This window comes from Eretmochelys imbricata, chromosome 22, assembly GCF_965152235.1.
Source record: "Eretmochelys imbricata isolate rEreImb1 chromosome 22, rEreImb1.hap1, whole genome shotgun sequence".
Lineage (NCBI taxonomy): Eukaryota > Metazoa > Chordata > Testudines > Cheloniidae > Eretmochelys > Eretmochelys imbricata.
In genome coordinates this window covers 6,772,045-6,797,170 of record NC_135593.1, presented here as the reverse complement: position 1 = coordinate 6,797,170, position 25,126 = coordinate 6,772,045, and the positions used below count along the sequence as shown (strand labels likewise).

Here is a 25,126-nt window from a genome sequence, read left to right as displayed (position 1 = left end):
CTTCTGGTGTGGCGTGCATCAAGCTGCATAACTGTGCACAGCAACTCTTGACAGTTCAGGTGAGGGAGTGAACAGTACCAGGAGGAAAGCAGATGTCTTGGGTTCGACAAGAATTCGACATCTTGGATAATCAAAAGTGTCTCCATGGGGTAGCTTGCCATGACAAGTTGTGTTTTCTCATCGAGTCCTAGTCGAAGATTCCTGGTGCTGGTTTTTTAATGAATACATGTCTTTTTGTTCAGTTTTTAGCTGTGAACAGATGCTCTAGGTGACAGAAAGCTCTATGAAGGCATGTAGCTATGCAGTTATCTCCTAGCTGGGCCTGAGCCATAGCCCACTGAAGTCAATGGAGAGTCTCTTCATTGACTTCAATGGGCTTTGGCTCAAACAGCACTGTGTATAGCTGAGTCCAAACTGTGGTATCATCCTGCCGCAGTCTTATTTGCTTATTTTTATCCATCCCGCCTAGAAAAGTCCTATAGGATTTCATGGAGCATGATAGGGATAGGATGGCTTAATTGCTCTACAGAATGGCGCTCGTTCTCTATTCAATTCTTCCTAGGTTTTCAGAGTAAATTCTGTAGCATTTTAGTGGGGAGCAGCCCAATTAAATTCGACAGGACATTTTCCTGGGACCTTCCCCTCCAACCCCACCCTCGAGAAGGCGCCTGGAACTTTCTCTCCAGCCAGCTCCTAGATGGGACTTGTTTTCCCTCCAGCACTAGGTGGATAGGGCATGGGACCTTCTCCCCACTCACCTTAATGGGACAGGCATGGGGACTTTCCCTCTCCACACACCCTATCTATGGGGCATGGGACTTTACTGGAATATGGGGCCTTCCCCCCCCAGCCGGACCCTCTAGTTGGGCAGGGAACTCCCCTTTCCTCCATCGGCTGGGTGGGGCAGGGTCCCTCTCCATTGTGGAGGGGCTGGTGCGCCCTGCCCTCTCCAAAGCGCCCGGAACCGTGCGCGCCTCTCTGGGCTTTGGAGGCCGGCTGGGCGGAGGAAGCCGGGTCCCTCCCCCAGCCGCTGTCACCGAAGCTGAGCCCGGCCCATCTCCCTCCCCTTCCCTGCAGCCCGGAGCTCCTCACCCCAACCGCTTCCCGCTGGGCTAGGGGTGAGGGGCGGGGAGGGGGGGGCGACTCAGCTGCGGCGGCTGTGAGAAGATCCGCCCTAGAAGAATAAGAGCGAGGGAGTGCGGAAGGCAGCGAAAGGAGAGATACCGACCCCGTCGGGCCGAGGAGGAGGAGAAGGGCCAAGCTGAGCGTGGGACCGGGGAAGGAGGGAGGGGAGGAGAGACGCTCCCCCTTCTTCTCCAAGCGCCCAACTTTGCGCCAGGCAGGCAGGGGCGCACAGCACCCTTCCCAGTAGGGGGGCCCGGGAATCCAGGCACCAACCTCTCCTCCCCCTACCCCCTGGACAGTGACTATTTCCAAATAAATCCGAGGGAAGCCGGGAGCGAACCATGAAGGCGGCGGTGGACTTGAAACCCACCCTGACCATCATCAAAACTGAGAAGGTGGATGTGGATTTCTTCCCTTCCCCGGGTAAGCTTGCCGGCGGCTGCCTCCCACCCCCACCGGAGCTAGGAGCGGGGGTGTCTGTGGCGAGGGAGGGGGGTAAGTTTCACGGCTGGATCCTTGCTCTTGGAGGCGGGGTGGGGTGGGTTAATATATTGTATCTGGTCTGTGCGCTCTGATCCTGGCTCTGGTTAGTGCTTTTCAGGGCTGCAGCCTTAGGTCTGTGATCTTGGCTTTTGTGGGGGGGGGACGGGACGGGGGGGGGGGGGGGGACGGACACGGGGTTAATTTCACTGTTGGAGCATTTGGTCGCTGATTCGGGATCTCTGGTGCTTGGGATTCATTTCACTGCTGGATCTGTGCCGGGAGATGTCTCGCCTGCACTGTGGGACCACTGGGCCTGGGAAGGCGATCCCATGGGCATGTTGTCGCGGCAGTCGGTCTCTAGCTGAAGTTCATTGGGAGGGTTGGCTGCGGCTCTGTTGCATTGCGGCCGCTTAGGATCTGTTTGACCAGGTTCTAAGATTCTTGTCCCCTGGGATTCATGAGAATCTTTCCCCTCGGTGCAGTTTATTTTTGCAGCTGTTCTTTTAGGAGGTGGGAGATGGGGGTAAAATATTTGCCTTGCGAGTTTTGCAAAATGTGTGGGCTGAAATTGTAACCACCCCTCCACTTCCCCCCTCCCCCCCAACTTTTATTGTAACGGGATTTGCTGCAGGCGACCTCTTCCCTTTCCCCTCCCTCCCTCGTAACTCCCTGTATACAAGAATCCAGAAACGCATTTAGGGAAGATGGGGATAAAGCAACATGCTCTGATCTCGGATCAGTTGTAAGACTGTTTTATTGCCGACACGAATGCTTCTCTCACGTGGTTCTCCCTTCTCTAGATGATTTGTTTTACTTAGCGAGGGACAACTGACTAAGGAGAGATTTGGAGAAGGGGAAGAAGCTTTGATGACTTTTACACAGAGAAACCACCTCTCTCCCTCATTCAAATATTCGAGCGGTTGTATTACTGAGGCAGCTCTTAGTGCCTCACACAAGATCCTGGAAATATCTTGTGCCCACCAAACCCCGAGCCTAGCATGTGGGCCCATCAGCAGACCTGTTAAACATTTAAACCAGCGAGCATTGCTGCGGCTGTTGCTTCTCTCTCTTTCCCTGGAGAATGTGTGTGTTGGGAGGGGAGCTGATGTTATCTTGAGAGGGTGTTTCAGTAACATGTTGCTCTGTGTTTATTGTTACCCGCTATAAGCTGAGTTACTGCTTTCTGTGGTTAACACTAATAGTTCAGTCTCTGCCATAATAAGGGCTGCTGTTCTCAGTCTAACCTCATTTAACTTGCCTGTCTGTCCCCCAACGCTCAAGTAACTTCCATTTCAGCTTTTGCTGGGGGAGAGTGTAGGTCTTCAATCATGAAAGGGCCTGTGGCAAAAACTTTTCCATCTAGGTACAAGAGGGGGGTAAGCTCAGCCCCATAGCTCCTCTCCATTGCTAGAGTAGTGGCAAGATCTCCCGTTGACTGAAATTGGCGTCTCTGGCTTTTGTAGGGTACCAGTGTAAGGAATAAATAAACCAGTCGGAGAGTTCTGCATTTCTTGGTCAATTATTGAGTTTCTAGGAAATCCAGTCTGGGCTCTGTTCCTGCCAGTTGACGTGCTTTCAGACTGCATGTGGGAAATGAAGTGACAGCTGACAGTAGAAATACAAGGGGCCAGCAATGGATTAGTGGTTAGCATACCAGCTCGTAGTTTATCTCTGCATCAGATCAGCTTGTCTGGAGATAGCTACCGTAAATCAATACATGTTTAGGTTGCACAACGTCACATGTAAGTGCAGGCATCCATGTATATGCAGCCTGATTATTCAAAGGCAACTTCAGTGGAAATTTGCAGATGCTCAGCACCTCTGGCAATCAGACCAGTGATGTTTATGGCCATGTAATGTTGTGACACTGGGTACAAATCTCAAAAGCACCTAAGTCCCATTTTCAGAAGCAATTTAGGCACTTAAGGGTCTAAGTTTCATTGAAAGCTCCTAATGGCCAGAGTTTTAAAGGTATTTAAGCATCGAAAGATGCAGATAAGCACCTAGTGGAATTTTCAGAAGTGGTGACGCAGGTTTGGCGCCTAATTTCTACTGATTTCGGTGGGACTTCGGCCCTCTTTTGAAAATCCCTATCTGCATCTTTAGGTGCCTAAAAACATTTAAAAGTCTGGCCCGGCGTCACCTTTGACATTGTTAGCCATTTATGCCTACTTCTGCAAGCTCTGGTTAGGAGAATGTTAAACAAAAGATTATTCCCATGTTTAAGGAACAAGGTTACTTTGTCTGCAAGGTAAAGGCAGGGAGATATGATGAGCAGAAGTATCTGAATTTACTGGGGATATTTGTATGGAGGGACTGGGGGATTTATTTTGTCTCTCTACCCATACTAAGGTGTCTGTTTAAATTTTAACATCTCCTGGCACTAGCCAGTGACAGGCTTCTTTGCCATTTGCCCAATTCTGCTCTGCACCCATTCAATAGTTTTGGGATTGATGGAGTTCCATGCAGGTAAGGTGAGAGCAGAATTCTGCCCTGCTCAGGTTGTCTGGTGCTGTTCGGAAAGAGAACTTTTTTCCCATAGGTTCTATTAAGCTGAGTGGCTTTTCTGTACATTAACAAGCCCGTTAAAGTTTCAACCTGATTCTTCCTGTGCATTTGCGGACTGCAGGCATTTTTTTAACGGCTGACCCCAAGTACAAACTTCGGCCGAAAGAACACTAAAAAATTAGACTACTTCCTATTGCATGTAGTTCCCGTTGCTTCTGTTTTGGTGGTTGTACTATTCCTGTGAGCCAAAGTCAGTGTTGTCAATTAGGCGGCTTAACCCTCCCCCTACCCCCCCATAACTTTTAAAAGAAAAGTTGAAACTTTCCTTCCTGTAGTTTAATGAATGTCAAGATCATGGGGTGGGGCTCGGGACTGCCGTCTCTGGAAGCTGATGGTGCTCCGTCCGATGAACCTTAGACTCCCTCGGAGGCTGCCAGCAAAGGTGACAGTGTTTTGGGATACGGATGCTTGCCTCACTAGGAATGGACGGAGACCAGCAACTCCTTTCCAATAGGACAACGAACACCGATAGTGTCAACTTTTGGTCACTGCTGAACAAGGTTTCAGTCCCTGACCCATCTAGTCTTCCTTCCTGATGTTTTTGCCTTCTGTGAGTCACCCTGTTATCTGACGGCTTAATTGTATACAGTGAGAATTGCTGCAGTCTTAGTTTATTTCAGTGCATCAACAGTGTTGAATATGCCAGGTGCCTGATGCTCTTGTAAAACAATGAAGATGCATGGGCTGGGCTGATAGCCGGGTAAAGCTCTTCCCACCTCTCACTTCCTCTCTCCCTTCCCCTGGAATAAAATCTTGCTCCCCTGTTCAACCCACCTTCACTCAGGAAAGTTAGATGGGACGTGTAGCACACCCAGACGTTTTAAAAGTAATGTGGGTTGCCTTTGACCAAGGGGTGCAAAGTTGTATGAAACTTTCCAAAGTGAGATCCAGGCCTTGTTGCCAACGTGTGTGTGTGAGATGAGAAGTTGACTCAGATACCAGGGTGATGGGCGTCTGTATAAGAACCTAGTTAGAGAGGTAGATGTTGCATGTTAAGTGGGTTATCAGAGTAATAATTTAATACATGATTTGAATGTACAGTAGAGCCAGGTTAAATTCCAAATCCCTAACTAGCCTGCAGGGTGTACTTGGCAGGGCAAAGTTTGCCAGCCGTTCTATAAAAGGTGGGACACAGCTAACCAGTTTTTTTTTTTTAAATAATATTGAAATTGGTAAACCCTGCCCTAGGTGCATCCCTCTACATGCAGCAGCTCTGCAAACGCTGACCTGGCCTCTGTGGTTAGAGTAAAAAAGCCACTTGGCAGCCCTGGCTGAAAGCTGGGGACGTGTATTGGAACTCGGAAGAGAGGAGTTCATTTCTCCCTAATGAACTCTGTGACTTGTTGCCCTTGGGGTTTTCCACAGGTGACCGAGCAGCAAGACAATAGAACATTAAAATGGGGAGAGATTGTGGCCTGATTCTCCTCCTGCTCTTCCCAGTTTGAGGTGGGTGTTGTGCTGAGTGGACTTGCTCCTCATTTACACCAGAAGAAGAATCCATCTCTTTGTGGGCGGTGTAACAAACACTGTGTGGGAGCGCTGTCATGACATTATTTCTCATGCATATTCCCGAGTCCTGTAACCTTGAGACTCATTATTTCCACTGGATCACGCAGGGGCGGCATCTTCATGATAGATTTTTATCTGGGAGAGCCCTTCACCTGGTTTATAGGGTAGGGATGAGATGGGCTCAGGTTCTTCAGCAAGATTACTGTTAGGAAAGGGGAAGTGGAACGCTTCTATGTGGTATCTAATCCAGTGCAACATGTGAGGGAGGCTTTGATCATCAGCATTTGGACATGGGGAAGTGGCTTAACTCTTCACTGGCAGGGTCGCTTCCTTCTGTTCTCCCCTCTTTAAAGGCAAAAGCAATCTAGTGACCTAGCCAAGTAATTCAGGGGCTTTCCAAATGAAGGAAATCCTCCCGTGAGCGCACATGTGCTATGCATGTCTACACTGCCTTCCCTAGCAGGATCTCAGGGTGCTTTGAAAGTATGAATGAATGGACCTTCACAACACCCCAGAGTTTAGTGTTCTGATCGCTATTTCCCAGGTGGGGAAACTGAGGCACGGCAAAGCGACAGTGATTTGGTGGTGCAGAGAGTCTGCAGCAGGGCTGTGAATAGAAACAGGGAGGTCTGGCCACCAGGCCTGTTGCCTACAAGACCATCTTTCATCCCTTGTAAAATGCAATGTTTACCCTGCTTCCTCTAGCAAGTGTAACAGGAACACCTTCATGCGCAGGGCCTGTTACGTGCACTCTGAGGCTAGGGCAGGTGAATAAGCGGGGCAGTCTCATTCAAGGGGAGCCATCTGACTGGCCTAAGGGAAGAACACTGGCATTGCTGTAGCTACTCAGAAGAAAGCTATTCCTGAATTGCTCTTTAGGCCTGCAGAACTTTTTTCCATCCACTTACCACTCCTGCAGAAATAAAAGGTGTGGAGGGAGGGAGGGGAAAAGATGGGGCTTGAGGGTCCAGAGCATTGGCTATGATCAGGCAGTGCACCGTAGGGTCTTGGATGTACTCCAGAATCTTAAGCACTGGCTGCATTCCCTTCAATGCACATCGCAGCAGAATCTGGGAACTAAAGGTACCTGCTCCAGAACTGGGAGCATCCCTTGGGAGGAGGCAATTGCTCAGATAGATGAGCGGGTGGGTAGGTGGGAGGAAGGGAGGAGGGGCAATAACTTTAGGGGAAGGGAGCAGATTTTCTTGCCCCACAGGGTGCTAACAAAGTCAGACCTGGTTCCACATCATATACTCCTGTCATCCTTGGGCAGGGCTGTCCCATTGGGCTGCTCTCTGGATCCACAGCATCCTTTGTTTCCCTACTGATTTTAAGGGACTTTTTCTTTTTGGTCTTCTACCTCCTACTTACAACATCTTTCATCCCCATGCACTGTACTGATCACCAGTGCTCAAATGCAGCCACCAATAGGGATGAAGCACCGTCATGGTCTCTTTGCTTCTAGTTATTCTATGACAATTTCCTTATTATACCTTAGTATTATTATTTGTATTATAATAGTGCCTAAGGAGCCCAATTGAGACGAGGACCCCATTGTGCTAGGTCCGCACACATAATGAGAGACATGTCTTTGCCCTGAAGAACATGCACTATAAGCCAACAAAAGGTGGGCAAAGAAACAGTGGTGGTGACTTTTCTGAGGTCACACAGCAGAGGCAGGATTAGAACTCGGGTCTCCTGACAGATAGGCCAATGAACTACTCGCTATACAGCACTGCCAGAAATAAAAGGACCTGTGGATAATGGTATTTGCAAATGATCAGCAGGTGAAGGTATTCGCTCCAGAAGTGCATTGCAAATTGTCTCCTTATGGTACTGTGCGAATAAGTAGCAGCAGTGACATGTGGTGTCTTGACTCATTAGTAATAATTTAATATTACATATCTATCATGTAAGGTAGTTTGGGGTGGCAGTAGCTACCAGTGAAGTGCTTCACTATTGTATACAAGAGAGGCTCCGTAGCATCAGGTTTAGCTCTTACCTTACCATAATGTGGTCTTGGGACTGGAAACATGAGAGGACTTTGGCCTAGGTTTTTAAAGATATTCAGGTACCTAAAGATGCAAATAGAGACAATTTTTAAAAGTGCCAAAGCAGGTTAGACGCCTGACTCCCATTGGATAGTTTGATTATGTTTTCTCTGTGTTGCAATTTATTTAACTGTAAAACATCTGTCTGCAAAGGAGAACGGCAGTCAAAAGGATTGTAATGTGGGAGACACTCATGTGAAATGATGTTTGTACTTTATTTCTTGTCCTTCATTTAAATAGTTACCTAGAATAATAGGGCATATTTTGCTTTGTGTAGGGAAAACAGAACAATATTTCCGGTCCAGGGGAGCAAAACCAACCTTCCGTTCTTGCACTTGGCAATGCTTTATGTCAGAGAACTCAGATAAACCATGTAATATCTGTGCAATTACAATGTAATTACATGGAGCATCCTCCAATTTGCCATGCCATTTCCATGTGCTGTATGTAGATGGACAAACTTTATAAAATAAATGACGAATAAAGTATCATTTTGGTCTGTTGCTTTTCAGCTCTCCACGGAGAGAGAGTGTTTGCAGTCAAGTTTCAAGTTTCATGACAGGCATTGCACGCTGATAGCTGACTGCTGGCGGTTATACAGCAAAGTAGCTGGGGTTTGCATGTTCTCTGCCTGGAATAGGACAGGCTGATATTTACAAGGAAACCAGCTAAAAGAAATGTTTCTGTAAAAGACTAACTGTCACTCTGATCTGGCAGATCTGCTTTCCATCGTCAGGCTTGGTACAAACCAATACTCAAGTATAGCAAGACAACTATATTACATGAGAAAAGATGCTCACGTGTGTAGTGCATGCATCTGTAAACCACTTCTGTGTCTGTCTCACTGGTCCAAGAGAAAAACCCTCTTGCCTGAATTGGGGCAAATTTGTCACAGGATTGTAAGGATCCCAAATCCAAGGCAATGCATATTTTTAAAAGGTTCCTCACTGCATTGGCCAGCAGTTCACTCAGACTGGTTTATTCTACTTCAAATACCTTATCTAAGAAGATATAGTGTTATTATGGCAAGTGATTGCCCTCCTCCTGCCCATGGCAATTCAGAAGGGCAATTCAAAGTTAGCACTGTTGTTAAAATTGCCTGGATGAACTGCTGTGCTACAGGAGAGGATCAAAATCTCCATAGTTGTACCAGTTTGGCTGCTTGCAAGACAACTGTCCAACATTCCTTACGCCTGGGAACAGAATCGCTTGCCACTGATATTCCAGAATTTTAGATGCCTTGGGATCCAATCCTGCTTGCACTGATATCTGTGAACAGACTCCATTTATTTAGGCACCAGCCCTTACTCAGGGCAGACAGTTAAGTTAAAATCCAGCCCCAAGGGCATGTTCCTAGGGATTGATATGGCCCCCATTGGCTCAGTATCTGAGCACCTCCCAGTCTGGAAGGGATTTATCTTCACAACACCCGTGTGAGGTAGGGCAGTGCTGTTCTTGCCCAGATCCTCAAAGGTATTTAGGTGCCTATCTCCCATTGAAATCTTCAATTCTAAATACCTTTAAAGAACTGGGCCTCAGCCTCTTTGTGCCTCAGTTTCCCAACTGTAAAATTGAACCTGAGTCTCCCGAGACCTCCATTAATGCACTAACCATCGGACCACCCTTCCTCCAGCTCTGTCTGCTTTACAAGTCAGAAGATAACTCCCCCACCAACCATCAAACTTTCAGCTCTGCAAGTGCTGCCTGGGATCTGAAAGCCAAGCTGTGGGTCCCATTTACCTTCATGGATACAGATCCAACACCCAGAATTTCAGAGGATAGCTCTGCTGCTGGAGACAGAATGGCAGAGCCCCACTTTCCTCCGGCCGTTTCTGTCTTGCTCAGACAGCTACTCAGGGAGCAGGTGTGCGCTGAGTAAGAACATACCTCTTTTAAAACCAGCAGAGTTTTCTGACTCTCACTCACATCACACTAATGGTGTCCTCCATTCTCAATAGGTTGGATGCTACTGAAGGGCTAAGGTGGAGCATGAGCAGCCTGGGTGTCAGTCTCAGGGTTGGTGGAAGAGGAACCTTCGGGGTTTTTTTTTTCTTCACCACTTTGCCTGGATTTTTGCGTTTCTTTGTGCAGCCAGATGGGCAGAGGTCTGGTTTAAAGAAAAGATATTCTAGCTTATTGAGCTGCAGGGAGGTGGCTTAGGGGGCTAAGCATCTGGTTTGCTGAACCTCCCTATCTTGAAACTACAGGTGTGAGTTCTCCCAGAGGCATTCTAGCCTTTTATTGTTCTGAGCAAGCCAGTTGGAGTTCCAGGTGTACTGGGTCATCAGCAGGGTTTGAACCATGAACCTGTGGCATGGACCTGAACCACCTGAGCAAGTGAAAGAACTCCTTTAACCGCTAGTAGTAGTAGTAGTCTCTTATCCTCTGGTGGACCAGCCACTAGGGTGGCACCTATCCTATACTCATCTGGTGTGAACCGCATGGAGTTTACTATGTTTGGCTTTTTGTGGCCAGGCCTTAAAAGCTCAGCTCCTGCCTGCTCATCATCAGTATTACAGATCCCATGGTCCTTTTGCAAAGGGATCGACCGCACCATCCTTGGAGTGCATTTTCCATCCATCCCACTGCTGTCACAGTGTGCTCTGTGACATCTGTTTGCTTTCCCCCACCCCAGAAGTGGCTGCATTTCAGTCATGGTCCTTAACGTCAGCCTCTTTTGGTGGGTGGGGGGAATGGGAGTCAAGTATTAGAGACTGGAACTGGGCATCCTGCCATGGGTTATTTTTCACTTCTGTTTCTGAGCGGGGTTGAGCCAAAAGAGGGGGAAGGAGGTTTGTCTCTTTTTACCCTGTCAGGTGGCAACAAGTGCCAGGTGGGCAAATTGCCTGACTTCCTCAGAGACAGATGCCCAGTCTGTGAATGACACACACCTCTGAATTTCTCTGCCCCTTGACTACGTGCACCAACTAACCCCAGCGTCAGGGACAAGCCGCTCAAGGCAGCTTCTAGATCCAGGGCATTTAACGTAACGTCCATTGAAGTCAATGGCAATATTCCCACTGATTTCAACGGCTGTTGAATTGGGCCCTTTGCCATCAGGTGCAATGAACATTTCTCTGGCTGCTTCCAGTCATTGTCTGGGCTGGCTCACAAGCAATTTCATTCCACGGCTGGAGCTCAGCCGTTCATCCACTCACCCTCAGTGTTTTCCCTTACACCCCCCCGTCTGGTTCGCTGTTCTGCAGGGCTTACCAAAATCAAATCTTACATCCTTTAAGTGGCCGAGGGCCTGATCCTGTGCCCACTGAAGTCAACGGCCGTCCTACCTATTGATCAAGCTGTATTATTGTCAACAGCTTCCTTTCTGAGGCCCTGTGCTGCAGTGAGCTGTGTGTATGGCACCTGCGTGGAGCTGCTCTTGGATGCAAGGTGCTGCTCGCTCAGATCCAGCTAGGACCAGGCCCTAGCTCTCCAGATTTGTAACATGAGGTATTTGAGCCTGGTGGGGCACAAGGCCAGATCCACAATTGGTGCAAATCAGCATAGCTCCATTGAAGTCAGTGGGACTACGTCGATTCGCCCACCACCTGGGATCTGGCTCTATATCTCAGCCCCTTTGTTCCTATTCCGTGACTAAGCTGCTCCCTGCCCTGTGGGATTCTTTTTTTTTTTTTCCTTGTGTCGTTTATAATCTTCCAAATAGATACAGAGAGAAATTTGTCTGCCGTGCTGGCCAAGAAGACTCCAGTTTTGCTGGCGTTGGGCCATGCTTACATCCACGCTCAAAATACTGCTGGCGAAACAATAAATATTTATTGATTCTTCAGCAAGAGCCCGCATTTTTCCCAGGTGCAGTGGGATTTTTGGAGGGCCGCTCAAGTTCTAATGAGGCTGGATTTCTGGTGCACCCGCCTGCCTTGCTGGATTTTTCTAGTATTTATTTTTGGCTCTGCTTATCACGAAACTCTGGTCCGACTCCGCTGTTTCCAACGATAATAGCGGTATGTTAATGTTGGCTACTAAGAGAGCCTTTACTGCTGCCCTGTGTGAGACGATGCATTCAGGATTGCCTAGCTGCTGTGTTTACACCTGTGTCTCAACTGGTGCAAATCCAAGCTGAGTTCATTCTAGTGCTTGCTGCTAGCTGTACTTGCAAATGGTGAGAATTCAGAGCCCAGCTCTGCAGACACTTAAACACCAAGTCATTTTACTCTAGTGAGTAACTGCTCCCCCAGCGGGAATACAAAGTTCACAGCCTGGCCCGGAGAGACGTAAAAAAATAAAATTGGCCACCGAGTTGGCTGTTGTTTAAACCACTGATGGGCCCCAAGTTCTTATCGAGATCCCACTCTCCCCAGATTTCAAGAGCATTTGGATCCGGGGGGGTGGGGAGGCAGATGCTTTGTTCTCAGCATTTGAATGTTGCGTTTTGCAGACAAGAACTGTACCTTAAGAGTTTGTACATGTAGGTGATGCTAAGTTATATGTGAATTCTGGTGGCTCTTAGCTCATTTAAAATATGGCTGCTTGGTATAATCAGGGCTTCAGAGCTTGGGGTCCAGGTAGATGTGCAGAAGTTTGGAGGTTTATTCCAAATGTACAGAGGCCCCCAAACCCTCCGGCCTCCAAACAGCCTCTTTCCTCTACGTGTATCCCTACCTCCAGTATTCTCTTGGCATGGGGCAGGGTTATCCGCTCTGGCCTCTGTAGGTGAAAATGCTAGATCTCTGTTCCCCTTCTCTGATGTCTTCCCTCCTCACCACTCCACTTCTCAGAAGGCCTTGAGGGTTTGCCCATCTTTCTCCCTGCTGAGGATGGAGGAGGTTTAGTATTTACCCCATTTTTGTCCTCTGTCCTATGTGTCCCCCATCTCCCGTGGTCTCAGCATCGGCCCTAGTTGACCCTGTGTAAAAGTGTCTCCTGGTGCTGTTCTGCCCTGGGGTTGAGCAGGGCTGGGGCAGTAGCTTGATTCCCCCCGCCCCTAGTGTAGTGATAGTTTCATGATTAGTCCATTTCATCTGAGGATCTCCAGGCACCTTGCAAATTAGGCCTGAACACCTCTAAAACCTGTGAGACAGGCTCAACTTTACAGATAGAGAAACTGAGGCAGGGAAGCTAAGTGACTTGTCTGAAGCGGAGTCAGCAGCAGAGCGAGGATTAGAACCCAGGAATCCTGACTCTCAGTCCCCTGTTCCAACCACTAAATCGCTCCTGTAATACCTGCAGATGTAGAGCTCTTATCACAGGACAGTCCGTGCTCTACGAATGTTACAAGAAGGAAAGATATGCATGCACTCGCAGGGGTGAATCAGTGTTTACTGGCTAGACACGCAGCTAATCTCAGATTGGTTCTTGGCCAGGGAGCTTGTATCTGTGCCCCATACAAGACTTAGTGTGTCTGTGGGGTGGAGTGCTGGTGTATACTCTCTCTTGGGATTTGAGCCTGCAACTCTCCCTACACACGGCAAAGGGAGGAGATTCCCAGATGGTAGACACTGACGGGGGTGGCTTGGAAATGTCATGCTGGCACCCAAACTCTGCAAGGCGTTAGTGGATTGTTAAGGAATGAAATGCATTTTCGTATGTGGAGGGGCTTACCTTGGCTCCATGGGGATTATGTATGTTGTCGCGCTTTCCCAAAGGGTGGTGGCACAGTTAGGAATTTGGGTTTGAATGAGAGAACCCAGTTGCCGTGCCAAAAACCCAAAAGCCCCTCCCCCACCATCCCAGCTCCAATTCGTGTTTCAAATATTTGCACGGAGGACGTGTTTCCAAGGAGTCTGTCAGATGTACGTGGAATGTGCGTATCGACCTCGTCATGAGATGCCTGGGCGAGCCATGCACACCCTGTCCTGCTAATTTTAGCCTCTCGGTACCCTACTGCCCCCACTTTTCTATCTGAGCATGAAAGAGTAAAGTGATGACAAACAAGTTAAAGTGTAAAGTGGGGTGACTGAACTAAGCTGAGACTTTGCATTCTGAAAGCCTACGCCTGCACTAAATTGCATTCAGTGGGAGTTTTGGTGTTAACTTCAGCACGTTTCAGTTCCAGCCCTTCTCTAGCACATCCTATCAAAGGGTCTCCAAGTGCTTGATTAACTTAGGTTCCATGAGACAAGGAATCAGTATTGCACTTTTATTGGGAAACTGAGCTACCTAGTCTCATCCAAGGTCACTGTGCAGGTCTGTAATAGAGCTGGGGACAGAACCCAGAGGTGCTGGTCTCCAACCACTGTGCTTAATCTCAAGACCCTCTTTCCACTCTCCTGCTCAGTCTGGTACAGTTATATATACTGCCTTTGTCCATCCACAGGGTAGAAAATGGGCACAGAGGTGTAACATCAGAGCAAGGCAGCAGGGGTAGAGCTGCTCTTGAGTTGCATATTAAATTATTATTTTTAAATGTACCATCACCACCCATTTTTGCTTCTCTTGGTATTTTCCTTGACAGCTGAATTGAAACAACAGTATTAAAACCTCTCTAGCAGACTCCTTTGTAGTTACAAGGGAGGACAGGCTGCATTTGGCTGTTGGGACTGGCAATTTTGGCATCCATGAGAATTTTGGCATCAAGCATGCTAGTCAATATAATTAACAGTTAATTTTTGTATGCACCACTGCCCTCTATTGGCTGGAATCTGATTTGCTCAATTGTGTGTCATAGGCCCTACACTGCTTGCAATTAACAGAGCTTCTGCTGCAGACTGCACTGTCAGGGGCTGTGGATTTGAAGAAGGAGAAGCTGGATTCTATACCCCTTGGTGCCATGAAGGTGGGAGTGGCTAATGTATAGCACAGTGGCCGCTGGAAGCTCCTACATGGTGATGGGTTTGGTACGATAACCAGAGCTATTGAAAAATGCCTGCTTGACTCAGATGAATGGTTGATGGGAAAACGTGCTGTTTTGGTCAAAATTTTAGAAATGACCCCCCCCCTCCGTATTTTTGGTTTTCGGTATCAAGGTTTTGTTTTCAAAAATTGAATGTTTTTATCCAAAACTGAAAATCATTAGCTTTCAGAACCCCCCCACTTTTTTGTTACTGTTTTTCCAAAGAAAAGGCAGAAAAATGTAATGAGAAATTTTGAAAGGAGGGAAAAAAAAATGAGTGTGAAAAAGAACGCACTTTCCAAACAACTCTAATGAGAACACTCAGCGCTTTGTCTCGAAAGCGTCAGATGGGCGTCAACTGCTGCGTTCTCAGAACAACTGTGTGAGATCAAATAGGAGAATTATTCATGGTTTCACCACAGAGGGCATTACTTCTGGAGGGAGGAGCGAGGAGTCCTGGCTCCCAGACCTGTGCTTAGACCCTTAGTTCTCTCTCCTGGAGTAAAATACACCTCTCTTGTGGGCTTGTTTCATCTATGAAGTTAGGTGCAGAGGAATGAGCTGCTAGCGTCCCAGCGATACATCCTGTTCCTGGTACCTGGGTACCTCAGCATCGTAGTCCGGGTGTTCTGCAGTCATGCCAGGAAAGCTTCAGCTTCCTACATAAGCAGAGAGGTTTTGGAGCTGCCATGGTAGCTGTGGCCCAGCAGGGCTGTTAGTCACTGGTGCTATTTTCCATCCCTCTAAGGAGCTTCAGATTTGAAGCCTGCTCTAACTCTTTAAACATGAAAGGCCCGGGTCGTGTGTGAGTTTTGCCTTCGAGCTAGATGACTCTCCCTTGTTGTTCCCACTTTCAAGCAGCTAGACTCTGCATTATGGGGCCTGTATGGATCCTATAGAACAACCTTGCAGTCTGTCAGGCTGATCTAGCCACTGTGCAAATTGGTTACATTAAAGTGCTTCAGAAGAGAGGGAGAAATGAGTGGGGACAGGGAGGTCCCATCACTCCCCAACTTCCTATCCTCCCGTTTCTGATCCATTCCCTGGATCCATCCATATTGGAGGGGGGCTGACCCGAGCGGCGTGAGCCATTCTGCGTCTCCAGTCTGTAATCGAGGGCTGCTTCTTGCCTCTGAAGTCTGCTGGCTGCAAAGAGCAAATGCTGATTGAAAGCCAGAATCTGGCCTCGGGATATAAAAATACAGGGGGAAAATAAAGCAGGAGGGTGTGTGTGTGTGGGGGGAGATAGTGTGTCTTTAAACAGCTGGGTGCGAGTGTGTGTAAATGTGCTCGCTAATCCAGTGACTAATTCAGTGTATTACAAAGCAGCAGCTAGCGTGCTGCCAAGTCAGGGCTGTATCCTCGTCTGACTGAGTGCGCAAGGCATGAGGAGTCATAACGCCATGCTTGCACTCGTTCCCCCTCTTTCATCTCATCCTGCGCTGATGTGGAATGCCCCCCACCACCACCAACCTGTCAATTTATTTACTCATCTGGAGGGCAGAGCCAGGCTGTCTCTTGAGTCAGCAGCGCCCGGCCAATGGGAGCTGCCAGAGCAAATTCCAGGGAAGAAACAATCTCATGACTTGTCTCGGAAAAGATTGTTCCAAAAAGATCCCCTTACGGTCACGGAGCTCTTTGTGCTCCTGCCTTCGTCAGAGCCCTTATGAGACTCACGATTTCCCAACCTCTGGGGTCCTGAGCCAAGCCAGGCTGTGGGAGCTGCTGGCTGCTTCTTGCTTGGCAAGATTGTGTACTCAGAGACCCAGGCGCTCGAGGGCCTGGAGCCGGGAGCCTGACCCAGGGTTCGGGGCCTGGAGCCCTGCCCAGAGTTTGAATTCGGGTTTTGCTTTTGGTCCTTCATCTTTTTTTGCCCTGTGGTTTTTAAACCTTTTCCTCACCCCGACACTGATTCACCTTTTAGATTCCTGGTTTCTCTAGCCCCAGGGAAGCCAGCACTCCCTCTCAGGGACTGGCTGTCTCTGAGCCCTGATCAGCTGGACTGGCCCAGCGAGGGCACTGTGTATTGTATTTATGTTTTCCCTGTCTCTTTCCTCTCTCCCCCTCTCTGCCACTGTCCCTTTCTGTTCAGTTTCACCCGTTCTCCGGCTCTCTGCCTCGGCCCCCTCCCCAGCTTCTCAGTGGGTTGCCCCTCCCGTCTCGCCCCACTCTCTTTCCCCACAGTTGCTCCTGAGCAGAATGTCACCCCAACAACATCCCTTTTTGAGGCAAACTTTCAGCTGGCTTCAGTGAGGGTAGGAGTTTGTTCATTTCAGGCTTAACTGAAGGGAAAGAAACGAGACGTCTGCCATAGCAGGAAAAGCCTGGCATACTCTGTTTCCCTGAAAGCACGATCACGAGACCTGCAACGCACGGCCTGCCTTGACCCAGAGAGTCTTTTATTGACTTCAGTGGGTTTGGATCAGGCCCGTGACTCAGATCTTTGCCAGAAGTTTTGTGTTGCGCGGACTGGCTGAGAGGCAAGGTGGCTGCAATGTCTTTCCATGCGTCAGTGTTGGTGAAGGGCGCTGTGCGGACAGCCCTGAGATTTGAAGTCCTTTCTCTTCTTGTGTAGTATTTGGAGCACTTAGGAGCCCAAGTCATGGCAAGGGACCCCATTGTGCTAGGTGCTGTACAAACCCAGAAAAAAAGAACAGCCCCCACCCCAAGGCGCTTACAAACCAAGTGTGAGACAAGGTACTGGAAGTGGACACAAACAGACGGGGAAGTACAGGGAAACAATGAGCGAACATGGGTCACCATGACGGGCAGCAGCGTCCACACACCAGCAGCCTCCCTGTCCTCTATCCACAGATCCAGCACAGGCTTGCAAGCTCCATGGCTCCACCTGCCATTGTGATCTGGAGGGAACTGCTGGCATCACCGTGGCACTGCTACCTTTTGTGATATGGACACATTCGTAGAGTTTAAGGTTAGCAGGGACCATCGTGATCATCAAATCTGACCTATGGCTCATTGCAGGCCAGAGAGCCTCCCCCACCTGTAAGAGACCCTTAATCTATGGCTGAGTCACTGCTGTCCTCAAATCACGATTTCAAGACTTCAGGTTACAGAGACTCCAGCATCGATACTAGTTTAAAGCTGCCAGGGACCTGTGCCCCATGCTGCAGAGGAAGATGAAGCCCCCCAGGGTCTCTGACAGTCTGGCTGGGGGGAAAATTCCTTCCTGACCCCAAATATGATGATCAGTTAGACCCTGAGCATGTGGGCGAGACCCACCAGGCAGATACCTGGGAAAGAATTCCATGTAGTAACGCAGAGCCCTCCCCATCTAATGTCCTCTCATCGGCCGTTGGAGATATTCGATGCTAGCAGTCGCAGACCAGCTACACGCCGGAAGAAGCTGGACTGCGGCCCCTCAAATCCTCCCTCCCCAATCTCACATAAGCCATGAGATGGTGAGAACTTTCAGTTGCTATAGACCTGACGTCACATGATGAGCTAGAGGTGACAGGATCCATTGCCCGTGGCTGATCGCCTGAGCTATCCGAGCTGAACCTCACCATGGGCGCTTACAATCCGCTGAGGATTCCCCGAGTCCCTTTGGCAAGGACCTCCGGACCCCAAGTAGCCAAAGGACATGCCCCCCCCCCATCCCCGCCCAAAAAAAAAAAAAAGCCACTTGGCCAAAGCGGCCACAGTCAATCAGCCCTTTCACCGTCTGCTTCTGCCGGGGAAGGCTTGGGGCCAGACTGGCTGTAATTCTTTAACACCTTGCAAATGCTGCGTGCTGCATCCTGAGTGTACCTCCACCTCTCCCCCTTTGCTTCCAGGCTCAGCCTGCCTGAGAGCCAATCCGAGGGCCCTCAGCCACTCTGATTTAATCCCACTACACCCCTTCCCCCCCCCCCCCGCTTTCCCAGCTGTCCATCGAGAGAGCGAGGAGGAGGCTGGGAAGTGATGTAATCCCCGCCCGGAGTCATTCATGGAACGGACCCTCATCCAGGCCTTTGGCTCTGCAGCTGGGACAAGCAAGGCTCTCAGGGCAGCCCTGTGGGAAGGAACATGTCTCTGGCTGCCTTCCACAGCTCACTCCCACCTCCTTCTGTTCCCTGTGTTTGCTTTGTCCCATCCCTGGCAGGAAATCAGGGCTAGCAAAGGCCTTTCATGGCCTATCTGGTGCATCCCTCTAGCCCAGGGGTTGACGTGGCCTTGTTTCCCCTTGGTGGGGTGGTCACAGCAGGTCAGCTCCCTGCAACTTGGCAGACCGGGTGCCTTGCCTGGTGGCTGCATCGTGTGGTCCTAAAGGACAAGACTGGAAGGACGATGGTGGTGCAGGCTCAGGAACCCTTTGTTGTGGCAGCTGTCTGACAAGTGCCTTCTGGGGACGGGAGGACTGGGGGGCGGGTGAGGGCCACCTCCCTGCCATTTGCACTTGGAAACTCCCCCCAGCAGCTCTCTGGGCCGTAGTCTTCCCACCTGTGTAAAAGTAACAGAGCAGGAAGGGAATAATACATCCTCTTGCAAGGGTGGTGGAGGCTGAATCCATAGTTTGGTAAAAGTACTCGGACACTACGGTACCTGCTCTGGGCCACTGGCTCATGGTTGGAGGTACTTCTCTTGCCTCTGTTACTGAAGCACCTCGCCATGGTTAATGTACCTTCACGACCCGCCCGGGAGGCAAGGCAGCGTCCTATTCCCATCGTACTGATGGGGAACGATGCACAGAGAGGCGAAGTGCCTCACCCACAGTCTCACACGTCTGCTGCAGAGCAGGGACTTGGACGCCACTCTCCTAAATCCCAGGCTAGCACCCGAACCACTGGACCATCCTTAGCCCCCATTCTCTCTTTCCAGATTCACCTCTCAGCTAGACAGGATCCAACCAGGGACGCGCCACCCTCTCAGACTCCTCTTCACCAATACGGGGAGAGCAGGATCCTGGGGACTCCCAGTCATCCAGCCACACCTCCCAGCCCTTGGGGTTATGGCCCCCAGGTTGAGAATCCCTGCGGAAGCCCTAAGAATGGGATAAAGATCCGTCCATTTCCCAGCAGACAGGTTTATGCTGCGTAGGAACCACCACAACTGGCCCCCTGGTTTGCAGTCTCAGCAAGAGGCTGAGGGCTCATGGAGAGTGCAACTGAGATGTCCTCCCCCGGCTGGCATGGAGCGCGTGGGTGGGGTGGCGGGGTGTGTGTGTATATGCACGCAGCTTGCCCTGCTGCTGCCCAGGCTGTACCTGCTCTCTGGCTAGACAGAGGCTGCCCATCTAGCACCTTTCTCCAGCAACACACCGACTGTAAATGCTTTTCATCCGAACCAGAGAAATCTCCCCGCTTCTCTGCGGGCAGGGAGCATCGGCCGTTGTGCAGCGTATGCCCGGCTCACAGACCGCAAGGGGGACTCGTGCTGCAAACCTACCTGTTCCCTGGAATTTACCCAGGGCCGGTGCTAGGATTGAGTGCCCTGGTGCTGTGCGCATGAATGGGGGATGTTGCTCTCTGCAGGCTAGCCCCGGGGCGCGGGGAGGCAGGATTTGCTCCACTACTGGGAACGAGCACCTTTAGCTCAAGCGGTAGAGGCCCTGGAATCCAGGTTTCCAGTGCCTTTGAGAGTGGTGCTTATGTAGCCTTCTGCCTGGGGCCTTAAGTAATCTGAAGCCACCTGGGCAGGGCTGGTGGCTAGTGGCCACTCCACTCCTCGCAGCCTGGCGGCAGAAGAGCTACAGGCCAGGCTGAGCGCCGCAGGAGGGAAGTGCCTTGCAGGGCTCAGCAGCGCCCTCCGTGTCTGACCACATGGTGGCATTGCTGGTGCCATGACCGCTGGAAGGATGGAGGCCATGATGCCAGGTGCCGGGGGGACTGAAGGAATAGAGCTTGCTCAGCCGATAGAGCGGCACACTAGAGAAGAGGGGAGATACTTGGTTGATTGAAAGAAAAGGGGGACTTGTGGCACCTTAGCGAGCACTCCTTTTCTTTTTGCGGATACAGACTAACACGGCTGCTACTCTGAAACTTGGTTGATTGAGAGGCCGCAGCTTCCCCTTGTCCTGGGCATTTCTGATCCAGTTTCTGACTCGCTCTCTTGTCTTTTAATGCAACATAATTCCAAAGAGGGGAAGAAACATTCAGCCAAGCTGGGTAAGGTGGTTAAAGTTGATTGTGAATTCTGTGAATTCCCCTGCTTTCAACATCTGATGCAGGGGCTGCTCCGTGCGCAGCTGAACCATAGCGGGGGGAGGCGGGAGGGCCAGAAAGAGCGGACGAGGAGGGGACCTTTCCAAGTGCAAAACTCCATTATCAATAGACACAATGGTGCAGAGAGGCAATTCTGATTGTAGGGTAGGGGAAAAAAGGGGCTGAGACCATTAATAGCCACATGATCTCTGGCCAGTAGCTGCAGGAATTGGTTACTTGTTCGGAGGAGCCATATGTTGTTTTGGTGATTATTCTTGGTCTAATATTATTTGGTCTGAACAAACCCTCTTCAGATTTATCAGCCTCGCTCTGAACTCCCAGTCCTGATCTGCTTGCAAAGCCTGCACAATTATTTGTTTGATTTAAAAGCAAAGACATGGGTATTTTATTTCCTTAAAAAAAAAAAAAAAACCTATGGCAAATCAAGTAGGGCCACTAGGCATGAGAACCGTGCGGGGGGGACTGAGGCCTGCCCTGTTATCGTAAATTCGGGAGTGCACATCCTGTGCTGGATGGCGAAAAGCTCTCGGTAAGGAAATAGATTTTAGCCTCAGATTTGATGGCGAGGTCTCTGAGCAGAAAAGAACTGGGCAGGCCAAAGAGCAGGGTGATCAGAGGCAACCCCAGTGTTCGAGAAGGTACAACACAGAGCCATTGTTCTTTCCTCCACGTTTCCTGTCCTCTCTCATCAAGCCCTGCTGGAAAGTGGCATATGCTAAGGGTATGTGTAGAGACTGCAGCTTGTGTAAGTGTACCCAAGCTACCTTTAATCTTAACCCAGTGTGGGTACCGGAGCAGTGAAGCCGCAGGGGAGAGGAGTTGTATACGCTGTATGGAAAGAGATGCCTCAGTAGCCATGTTTTATAGAAAGGGGCCCTCTCTCAGGAATGATGAAACCATAAAGGGCCTGCAGTGATGCATGGGGGACTTCTTACAACCTGCACGCTCCCTCTGAGCAACCGCCCCCATTTGATCATCAGCCTAGTTGCTCATCTTGCTGAAGCAAATGTGGGAGTGGAGAGAGCTGCAGGTATCTTCAGCTGCAGAGCTAGGAAGTGAGCTCTTGGTCCACCCTCCCTCTACCTTCTCGGCTTTCCAAGCACACACACTCCTGGGAGGCGACCCCGGCGTGTTGTGTCTGAGGAGTCCCGCTGGACCATGGCCTCATGCTTTCTGCCTCTCAAGGATGTAAATCTCGGTCTGAGCAGACAGCTGCTCCCCTAAAGATAGCCCGTCTCTAGCAGAAGGACAGTCCAGTGACAACCTGCAGCCAGCTCAGCGCTCTTAGCACGTCTGCACGGTTAGAGGCTCAGTGCTAAACCGAGCTGAGCTCACCGAGTACTGCCAACTTCCAAACCAGGCAGTCATTTCAGTAGTAGGTCTAGCCTCAGCAGGAGTCACCAGACGTGCAGGGGCTTGCTGCTCCGCTAGCATATAGACAGTCTTTCTGTGTACCAGTGGTGGAGGGGGGGCGGGTGTATGCTGGGGAGAGAGATGTTTGGCATGGAACGTCACCCTAGCTTGAGGGTAGTTCAGTCTATCTTCCGCCATGTGGCCATGTGTCTGGCATTACATGTCACTGACTCCGCCTGGGGGCAAGCACTAGGGACACAGAGAGAGCAGTGTCTCCAAGACTTTGGCTGTCAGTCAAACTGGGATTGGGGAATTCCAGGCTGGGATGGCTGGGGGGTGGGAGGAGGGGGCTGGTGTTGGGTTTTGGTGTGTCCAGTGTCCCTTGGATGCAAGTAGGATTAAGGCAGATAACTCCCAGCTCCTGGGAGTTAAGTTGCTATGTAACCACCCCTGAGCGTTATGGCAGAGTCCCACCCTTAGGCCTGGTCTACACTACATGGTCAGGTAGACATAAGCTGCCTTGCGTCGACCTAGCTGTGCAAGCGTTTTTGCTCAAATTTGGCTCTCAATGCTGATTTAGTACCCACCTCCCCGAGTGGTGTACAGTCACAGTCAACGTAGTTAGGCCAACCCAGTATAAGTGTAGATACTGTGTTTCTTATGTCGACTGTAACTGGCCTTCAGGAGCCATCCCACAATGCCCCACACAGACAGTACAATCAAGGCAAGTGCTCCTGGTGAGGACGCTGACGTCAGTTAGGTCGACATAATTTGTAGTGTAGACGTGGCTTTAGACCGAAGTGTCCTCCTTTTTTTGATGGCCTGGTTTGAGACTCATGGTGTCACTGTCCATTGACTTTCCAAGGAGGGAGAGTGGGGCTGTGATACTGGAGAGGGTTGGCCGTGGAGATGGGTGTGTGTGTGATGGGTTGGAGGAGGAGAGCGGGGTTGGGTGTGGGAGGGGTTGTCCTAAGAGTATTAGGGTGTGGAAGAGAGCAATTAGCTAATCAGACCGTGAACTTCAGAGTCTTACTAGAGGGATCACAGATAGGGAAGGCATCTGATGGATTTATTATGGCCCTGTCTATGAGCAGAGAGCCCTGCAATGGTGAATTTCATTTATAATTTGATTTTAGTGCAGTGTAGGGGCTGGTAGCCCTGCTTAGCGAGCTCACACTGTGGGCAGCCTTCCCTTTCGATGCCTCCTTTCTAGAGCACGCCTGACACCGTGCTGCCAATTCCTGACTTGCAAATACCTCTGCTCTCCCTGTCCTGGGCCTTCACAGGGCCTTGAGCAGGACAGCTCCTTGCTGAGCCGGAGCATCTGAGCCTCTCTTGAGCAGTGATGGAGCATCCACAGGTCGGTGATGGAGACAGGAAACCGCAGGGGATTTGGTTGAAACTAGCAAACCCATTTCACGTGGTTGACCTTCAGGAGACTCAAAACCAAGTCCCTGGAGAGTGTGTGCTTTGGAGTCTTAACCTTCCAAAACGCCACTCCACATACTTCTCCCGCTGGAGAGAGGATGAGAGAACAACCAACACTGGACAGATGTGTAGTCACGCTGCTTAATGCTCTACTGGAAGGTACTCAGATGAGTGCAGTATAAAAACCCATATAGGGCCAAATCCAGGGGCAAGACCTAAGGGGCTGGAAGGAGGAATAAACGACACCCCAGAAATGTCAGCCTGTCAGTGATAGAAGCGGAGGAGGCTAACAGTCTCATTCTGCCAGAGTTTTTAGATACTCCAGCTTCACCTACAGAAGAATTTTGGTGACCAGGGTCAGAGTCAGAACCGAGCTCTGAACTCGCAGCAGTTCCTCAGCTTTCTCACCCCTCTGGTCCGTGCAGCTGAATGGGTGTTCGTAGCACCGCGTAACGTTGCACTGGGCTCAGATTAGAGGTTAGCACCACAGACAGTTGTGTTCGTAACCTGGATTGGAAAAGCAGTTCACGCTTCGGGCAGCAGAGCCCGTCCAGCCAGGAGCCTAAAAGCACCCTGGCTCTTTCGTGGAACGCTGGAGCCCAGACATGGGTTTGCCTTGGAAGAGCTCAGGCTGGCCTATTTTAGCTTCATCACATGAAAGTGTCACCAGGCCAGTGAGGCAGGTCTCACTGCATTTCCAGCCTGTCTAGAAGACAGAGCTAAACCTCCAGAGACTTCCAGCCCAGAGAGCCCAGGAGCAGTTTGAATACTCAGGACTGATTCCAAGAGGCAGATGAACTTCTGGTTGCTTGAACAATCGGGAGCTCTGTAGTTTTGGAGGTTTTACCCATTGCCGTTGAACAGTTCAGCTCTGCTCCTGGGAATCAGGGTGGTTCAGTCCAATCTGGGTCTTAGCCCTTTGTGCATGGCGCAATGTCTCATTGCTGAGCGCATAGCTGCTCACACATGGAGGAGCGCTGCCTGCATCCAAGCTTTGTTCACTTCTGTGCCCCTCGCTGGCTTCACTTCACCTCCTTTCATTCTGAGCCTGGTGCCTATTACAGGCTTTGCTGACCCCACCCTGTGCTCCCCTTAGTTTATCTTTCAAGAGGCAGCGAGTGTGTGCCTGCAAATTAGAGCTATTTAGCAAAGTGGTTAGTAGGGATTAGAGATGATTATCACAGGGGAGGCTTGTCCCAAAGAAGAACACTGGATTTGTAAATCTGGCAGTGCCCTCCTGTCCCTGCTAAAAAGGGATTTAAGGAAAACAAACCTGAAAGTGAAAGAGCTAATCCCACTTTTAAAGGGGATTTCCTGCCTCCCTACACTGTTTGCATCATAATTCTCTTTCCTCCTAGAATATTAGCAGGCAGCAAAAGTGACAAGATCCTGGCCATTGAAAAATGATCGTCTCTGAAGGGCTGGCTCCTGAGTAGGGGTGTTTTGTTGGCTCCTTTCCCTCCACTGTAGGCTCCGGCATCCTAATCTGAACAGTTAGATAGTGCCGACCTGGGTCTTGCACAGGTTAGTTAAACCAGTATAACTCGGCCAGTACTTTTGTGGACGTAAACCAGTTTAGAAATGGCTCATGCAGGCGAGTGCTGTTTAATCTAAATCGGTTTAAGAGTGCCTGCAGCGGGGCTTTGCAGTTAACTAAA

At 50.0% G+C, this 25,126-nt stretch overlaps 1 protein-coding gene across 1 annotated transcript in view; it reads left to right on the top strand.

The window, feature by feature from the left end:
- The first annotated feature begins 1,169 nt into the window (after positions 1-1,169).
- The window catches only part of ETS1 (ETS proto-oncogene 1, transcription factor), a 71,989-nt gene continuing 48,032 nt past the window's right edge, over positions 1,170-25,126 (top strand). Inside the window, exon 1 of the mRNA XM_077839807.1 lies at positions 1,170-1,548. Within this exon, the coding sequence (XP_077695933.1) occupies positions 1,467-1,548 (82 nt within the window). The 5' untranslated portion in view covers positions 1,170-1,466. The remainder of the gene's footprint in view (positions 1,549-25,126) is intronic.